The sequence below is a fragment of the Gavialis gangeticus genome, unplaced genomic scaffold, assembly GCF_001723915.1.
Source record: "Gavialis gangeticus isolate Ggan-Ray unplaced genomic scaffold, GavGan_comp1, whole genome shotgun sequence".
NCBI lineage: Eukaryota > Metazoa > Chordata > Crocodylia > Gavialidae > Gavialis > Gavialis gangeticus.
In genome coordinates, this window is record NW_017729022.1 from 52,924,191 (window position 1) to 52,932,099 (window position 7,909).

At 45.2% G+C, this 7,909-nt stretch overlaps 1 protein-coding gene across 1 annotated transcript in view; it reads right to left on the bottom strand.

Moving 5' to 3' along the window:
• Positions 1–4,963: 4,963 nt before the first annotated feature.
• Positions 4,964–7,909, bottom strand: part of ERP27 (endoplasmic reticulum protein 27) — a 34,006-nt gene continuing 31,060 nt past the window's right edge. Inside the window, exons 6-7 of the mRNA XM_019514959.1 lie at positions 7,201–7,398; positions 4,964–5,540 (exon numbers count right to left, since the gene is read on the bottom strand). Of these exons, the coding sequence (XP_019370504.1) occupies positions 5,493–5,540; positions 7,201–7,398 (246 nt within the window). The 3' untranslated portion in view covers positions 4,964–5,492. The remainder of the gene's footprint in view (positions 5,541–7,200; positions 7,399–7,909) is intronic.

The following is a 7,909-nucleotide window of genomic DNA, read 5'->3' on the forward strand; positions in this document are numbered from 1 at the left end:
GCCAGACCTGCCATACCCAATGGTGCTGGGTCAGGATTAGCCCAAGATTTATAATATTATGGATGCCATCAGGGCCAAGGACAGCCTCCAAATGTGTCTGATCGAAGAAGAAGAGGAAGAGCTGACCAATGAGGAAGAAAATACACCCTTCAATATGGAGGGATTCACTAGTGGAACCCAATTTAGGGAGGTGCAGAGAAGAGAGCCGGCCTTCCAGGCTGTATGGGAAACCAATATAGCACAGAGAGAGCAGTAGGTAATCCACCCTGAGTTATGTGAACACCAACCCCAGTGTGAGGTTAGGAATAGGCTGTTATAACATATTAAGAAGGGATGGGGAGAAGGCAAAGAGATAGCCCAAGTAATGGTGCCGCAGGCATTGAGGACATTTTTGCTGCGCATGGCCCATGCAAATTCCCTCAGAGGTCATCTCAGGAAGGAAAAGATGGTGCCCTGCCAGTTTTTGATGGTGCCCTGCCAAAAGTTTTTACTGCCAATTTTTCTGGCCCCATTTATATGAGGAAGTAGTGCAGTTTTGTGCAGCACGTCCCGAGTGTTAGAGGGTGAGTCAAAGAAAACTCCCTAAGGTACCATTGCAGGTATTGCCGATTATCACTGACCTGTTCATTCTCTTGTATTGCATTAGATGTGGTGGGTTCTCTGCCTAAAAACTTAAGAGGTCACCAGTCCGTACTGGTGATGATCAACTATGCCACTTGGTATCCAGAGGCCACACCTTTACAGACTGTTACGGGCACAAGGGTGGCAGAGGAACTGATTAAATGGATTTACAGAGTAGGGATTCCCTGGGAGATAGTTACAGATCAGGAGATTAACTTAATGTCCCATGTCCTCAAAGGTGTCTGTCAAGTCCTCAGGATTAGGCTTCTGAGGACTTCTGTCTACCACCCTCAAACCAACAGGCTGGGGGAACGTATTAATGGAAACCTTAAGAATATGTTTTGCCGCTGCACCCAAGAGGACCCTAGGCAATGGGACCTGCTAGTTCCTTCTCTCTTATTTGTAATGAGGGAGGGTGGAGCCCTCTTGTTATGCGACCTCCCTAACAGGGTAGCCATGGATAACTTACAAAATGCACAGAATAGGCAAAAGGAGCAGTACAATAAGAATGCAAGGGGGAGAGAGTTCCTAATCCTCCTTCCCAGCTCTACAAGCAAATTTTTGACCTGCTGCCAAGGCCCGTTTGTGAGGCAGGTTGGCCCAGTAGATTGCGAGGTATTCTAACCTGGGCATAGAAAGGAGAAACAGATCTACTGTGTGAATCTGTTAAAGTTATGATGACGGCCAGAAGGTGACAGCCAGACTAACTTATTCGCCAACAAAATTCACCCAGTTCTATTGTCTTTTATCTCCAAGAAGTAAGTCTGTCCCTCTCCCATTCACATTGGTAATGTCTAGCAATTGTAGTGGCTAGGCTCCTAGCTCAATTTTGGAGACTTTTGAGGGAAAGTTTCAGCCCAGCTCCCTTTCTCCACCACTGCTGCCATCCCTGCTCCAGGGTCTGTTGGGGCCAGGGTGGTGTGACTTTCTATATTGTAACAATATTGGGCTGCGGCAAAGTGGGGGTGGATGCTTTCCTGACCACATTGTGGTTCATGGGTTTGTTGATTTGGATTGAATGCTCCAGAAGACACAGAAGGAATTAAGCTTGCCAGCATACACAATAAGGCTCTTTAAAAATTGGCCCTAAAATTAGCTGTGTGCACTGATGGGACAGCCACTGGGGAGGCTGCTTCTGCTCTCAAACATGTTTGCATAACCACAGCTTCTTCTCACTTCCTGTTTTGTTTTTCTCAGTGCTAGCACATGGGACTGTAGAATGATCACATTGAATTTTGAAAGGCAAAGCAATAAAGCTACTCTGCACAAAGAGCAAGGTATTGATCTGACTGTTCCCAGCACCTACACAGTATGCTAAGTGGGCGGTTTCTCTATTTATTATTTTGGTAAGACCACAGGTGTACATGACACTTAAAGTACATACAAAGATTAAGCCATGTACAAACAAAGGTCTTGCATACAGCTGGAAGTTGTACTGCTTCATCTGTATCAGTATACTCCAAGCCATACGCCATCCATAAAACTAACTTGGTATAAAGATGTTCTATATTGATATCAGCTATTCCTGTATTGGAAAGAGAAAAGCTATACCAGTCTAAGGCACCTTTATTCTGTCCACACAAGGACATGTACAGATACAACTATACTAGTTTGGGTTCAATCCCTGAACTGTCATAAATGCATGGGTAAAATTGTCATGTGAATGTCACATCTAATGTTCCGGTCCTGCATTGTGCAGAACTTTGCATCAATGTAAAGCCCACAGGAAGTCAACAACTTCCCTCCCCATGCAACAGTGTGCAGAATTGGAGCTTAGGCTGGAAATACTTATGTATTGTATTTTTTCACATAACACACACACCTTTTCCCCTAGAATCAGTTGGTGGAAATTGGGTGCATTTATGCAAGACATATGGATCCCCAGGGGTCTGGAAATTTGGCAGCAGAGGAGTGGTGGCAGCATTAAATGCCATGGCTTTGAGAGTACCATAGCTATTAATGCTACCACTGCTCCCCAGCTGCCAAATTTCCAGACCTGTGGAGAGCCCCCTCCGCTACATCCAGATAACATAGTCCTACATGCTGGACTGGGCTGGCACATAGGATCAGTCTATGACCAGACACAGCATGTGGTCTCAGACAGAGCATATGGCCCCAGCACCATTGTGCTGGATCAGGCCAATGAGTGGAGTTTGTTGTTTGCAGACCCCATCCAGCACACAGAGCTGGCAACAGCTCAGCAGCAGGCTCAGCTTCTAGCTGTGAATACTTAGTTACTTAACTGTAGTACAAGGTAGGATCCTTTTTTCTTCATGCTGCCTTTTAAAAACGGGATGTACATTATATTTCTGGGGCATTCTCTATGCAAGAAAACATCTCTGCATATGAAATGAAGAATTAGGGAAATGAAAGGAGAAATACTGAAAAAGTCTGTTCCCTTCCTCCTTCTCACTAGGCGCATCTACACAAGACACTTAATGTGCAGAAGACTAATTCTACTATGCATCAGCACAGCACTTAATGTGCAATAGATTTAGTCTGACGAGCATTAACATCACTAATAAGGCATTCATCTGTGCTAATGTGCAGTAGTGCTGATTACAGCACATTAAATTAGAACCTGTCATTACAGGTACTAAACTTAATGCACCATAATTACGGTGTATTAGTTGGCTTTAAACTTCAGGTAAAGCAGAATGCTTTTATTCTGGGTTTCCTCACTTAGGGCCTGCACCCCAATTTTGGAAGGCTAAGTTTTTTGGGAAAAAGGTGTGCAATGGTACATGAGTAAACCATATGAATCAGATGCAGAAGTATCATGGAAAGCCCCCACAAATAGATTAATGGTGGAAGCTGCCCATGTCCCAGAGCACAGTATTCCAGCTGTGTCAATTGCTGGCACTGTGCATAATAGTATTTGGGCTGTGGGGGTAGTCACCTCCACTTTGGGCCACTTAGCACTCCCCTCCCCCTCACACACACACACACACACTCTCTCTCTCCGGCTCTTGAACTTTGGTGGAGGATCGGATGTGGCTCCCAGGGTGAGTAACTCTGGCCACCCCTGGTATATTGTTGTCTCAGGCGAGCAAAGAAAACGGGACACTAGAGCACTGAGACCAAGCAAGTTCAGTTTCTTTGAGGATACCCCCAAGAATATAATAGAGAGAGACCAGCTTCATCTCCCTAAGGGAGGCAGGAACTAATGTTTAGAGCAGTGATTCTCAACCAGGGTGCTGGGACACCTTGGGGTGCTGCCAATTCCTTTGAAAGTTTCCACAAGGCATGAGAAGATAAGTGAGGCATGAGAAGATAAGCAGATAAACTAAGCAAATAATTGCAGACTCAGGCTTGTCCCTACCCGAGTAATCCTCCACCCCCACTGTCTAGCCCTTCTGCAAGAGGATAAGTACTATAACATACATAGTGGTTTTTTTAACTGGGTGCCACTGAATTTTCAAGTTATGGAGAGAGGTCTCAAGTCCAAAAAGGTTGAGATCCACTGGTTTAGAAGATACCTGACACTATACTTGCAAATAAGACCTTGTTACTATGAACCTCATTCAAGTGAGTTAGTCTGCCTTCCTTCATGATACTATTTTCACAGTGCTCCTACCAACTCCTGGCTTTTATCTCTGAGGTGGGCAGCTAAGTTTTGTTTTACTCACCAGGAAGATCACATCCTGCTTTCCACTCCCAGCTCTTTGCTTTGGGCCAATCTCTGAGAAGAAACTGTGGTTTCTCAGCTCTGAAGCACTTAGACACCTCTCTGACAAGCCAAGTCTCTCCTTAAGAGACAATGCAGTCACTGTCTGATGGGAGCAGCAGTCTGTAAATCAAAGCTGCTGTGCCAAATGTGATACAAGCTTGCTTCATACATGTGATGGAGCAAAGCAGTGAGATAGATAGCATATCTCACCTGCATCACACCTTCCTGTTCCTGCCTTGGGACTTCAGCCCATCCTCTGAATCCTGCTCCATAGCACTTCTTACTATTCCAGTCCTGAGACAACCATCCCACTGCAACGTATCTTTCCATTACACACTGTGGTTTTCACCATACACTGTAATACAAACCTACAATGCTTCTTGATATCCCAGGTCTGCAGTCCCCTACAGCAATGCCAATACACACCAATCCCACCATTACTATATCTAGTTCTATGTGTCTTCATACACAACTTCTCCATCTCATTAAACCATGCAGATATCCAAGTCAAACCTAAGTCACCCAAAATGTAGGGTGAGACTAATGGTCACCCAATACGTAATCTTACAAGGTTATTTACATTCAGTCAGAAGACCTGGGACTTTTCTTAGAGATATTTAGGCTTACTGAGTTCAAGGATAAGGAAGAAGCATGGGAAGTTTGTACAAAAACTCAAGTTATTCACTTTCTGCTTTATTTAGTAAAATGTAATGGAAAAGTTCAGGTGACCTCAAGCAATAGATCAGCTCTCAGACCAGGAGAAGCTTGTAAGAGCCAGCATGGCAACAGTTAGAGAAAAGGGAGTCAACTATAAAGACATTGCAGCATCAAGGAAACAGACCAGCCTGTCTCCGTAAACTGCAAGCCATGTTCTTAACACTGTTTTAATACCACCCGTGTCATCTGTGGTAGCAAACAGGGAAAGCCGAGAAGGATAGAGACAGTACCGTGCCATGGCTCTTGGAACAGTGGAATGAGGGGGCTGGAGCTGACAAGTGAGGAGGACAGAGAGGGACATCAAGAGAATAGAGAGCATGTATGCTATATGGAACAGAGAGGGATTGATCATGGTTGACTTGGCTTCATTTTCCCATTGTCCCATGGGCTCCAGAGCTTCTGGTGCACACTAGACCCTTTCTACACCAAGTACAGGTGGTTGTGGACACAGGCACAATGCTATATCCAGTAGCTGAGAGGAAAGTCAGAGCTCCACCTTAACAGCATCCTCCTCTAGTCCAGGATCTTCTTTCTAAAACACATCAAAACCAAGAAAGCCACATTGATGCCACTGTGTATTAGCATGGGGATTAAGAGGAAAAGAGATTTAATGTCCTGCTTAAGCAGCCTGGGCTACTGAACTGTCCCCATCACATTTCAGTTCTCTCTAACTTTCACTGGCTCTGAGTAACTTTTGCATATTGTAAGGCTCCTGCACTGCAGTCTGGCTCAGCTCTGTAAGGCTCAGTCAAGCTCCTGCTCTGCAGCCCCTATGAAGTGCACTGACCCAGTTAGCACTAATCAAGGCCTGCTAATCCTCAACCCCTTCCCTCCGATTGGTTCTGGAGCTGCATTTCAGGAACTCCTCTAGCACTTGAGCCTTGTGCACAACACACTGGTCTCCAGTCTCTGAGCAGCTGCTGTTCTAGCAACATCCCAGCTTTTCTGGCTCCTGACCTTGCCTTTGACTTGCTCCTGGATTTTGGCCTCTGAATTCTACCTGCAGACCTATTTCTTGATCCTAGCTTGGATTTTCTGATTCTGAACTCCTGACCTTGGCTGGCATTTTGGCACCTGATTTGTGGCTACTGACTCTTACCCCTGCAGCCTCCAGCTCTACAACTGGCTATATTCACTAGGCCAGCCAGTCTGGTGGACTGCGATGCACATCATGGGGCCATCTAGCACACAAGTTCACATACAAGAGAGTAACTTGAGTATTATAAACATAATAGATGCCCAGGACTTGATAAATATAGAGATTAGGTTCCTTGTTCCTCCCTAGAAGTTATCTCAGGTAGGTTTGGAGTCTCTGGCTGTAGTCACACTGTCATACCAGGTTATCAGCAACCAGTGTACTGAGTCTGAGTATAGGGAAGCCAGAAACCAGGAGATCTGTCTGAGGAGCTGAGTCAGAGATCCAGAGATTCAGGCAGAGCACAGGGTCAGGATGCTAGCCAGCTCAGGTATCTAGAAAACCAGAATCAGGTCAGGTATCCAAAGAGTCAGACAAAACTCTGGGGTCCAGGGGCAAGTCCGGCTGGGTACCCAGAGAGTTTGTCAGGAAGCCAGTAGTGCAGTAGCCTGGATACAAAATTGAACTTTGCTGCCCAGGTGTTTCCTTTTTCAGGTCAGGGGTTTATATTGGGAGGGGTAATGGGTCAGCTGACCTAGGCTGCCCAGTCCTGTGGCAGGGAGTGGGTGCGTGGCCCAGACAGAGAGTTCTGGCCATTTGTGTCCAACCAATGTTCTGCTGGGGAGACGGCAGACTAGGATGGGCTGCTCTGCCAGGTAGCCCGGAGCTCTAGGTTCAAGGCCACTGCCTGACACAATAATTTACTTACAACAGTGGCATACTGTGATGTATTAAAATTAGTACGTTAGATAATCCATTCCTAAAAGGGAGCAACTTTGCAATGCCATGATGGTACTTAATGCATACTAAGCTGCTTAAATGTGCATTTTCTCATGTGTTAACTGCATTTAGTAAGTATCAATCATCCTTGAAGTCCATCTCTCCACATGCCAGTAGACAGGGGATCTCCAAATCCAGCCATTTTTGCTACACCTGAAAATCTATTTTCTTTATTATAATATTTAGAAATGGGAGGGAGTTACAGACATCTGATATTTTCCTGCTCAGAAGCTATGTGAACAATACAACTCAACCACAGGGGACAGCCCTTTCTTACCTTAGTCTTTCTCTGCAAAAAGGCATTGCAGAAGTCCTGCACATGCTCCACGGAGACCTCACCCAGTGGTAGCACATCCTGCTCTTCATCTGGGGTGTGGAATATAGCAAGGGCTGGCAGCTGGGACTTCTTCAGTTTGAAGAATGATATCACACGGTCGTTGCCCTTCACATTGCTGTCCACCAAAACAAACAGAATCTGCAGAGTGAGGAGAAAGAGGGAGAGCAAAACAGAGAGAAAAAAAACTCATTGCACAAACACGGCATCATGCAAAGATTTACAATGATACAGCTGTAGTGCATTATATAGATGCTAGACCTGAAAAGAACTACAGTACAGTATTAGATCAACAACATCCTCAACCAATGTGGGCCATCTTTCTGCAATGCATTTCCACTATTTAGTTCCTTCTAGACTTATATTACCATATAATGGAATCTGGCAGGGAGGTGTTATCTAGTCTGATCCCACTACAGGACAAGGAGGCAAGTTTTCTGCTGCTTCTATGGCAACTGGAGAAGAAGCTGCATTCTCTTACAGGGCCTTGGTGTACAGGTCAAAGGCAGGATAGTACTGGTAGCACTCAGCCCCTAGAAGTTCAATAGAAAGAAGGCACCTTTATGAACAAGGACTGTGAAAGGAAAGTGAGATGTAAGCACTAAATGTCCAGAAAACCCTAGGTAAAGGACAGTACAGAAGAAGGCAAAAA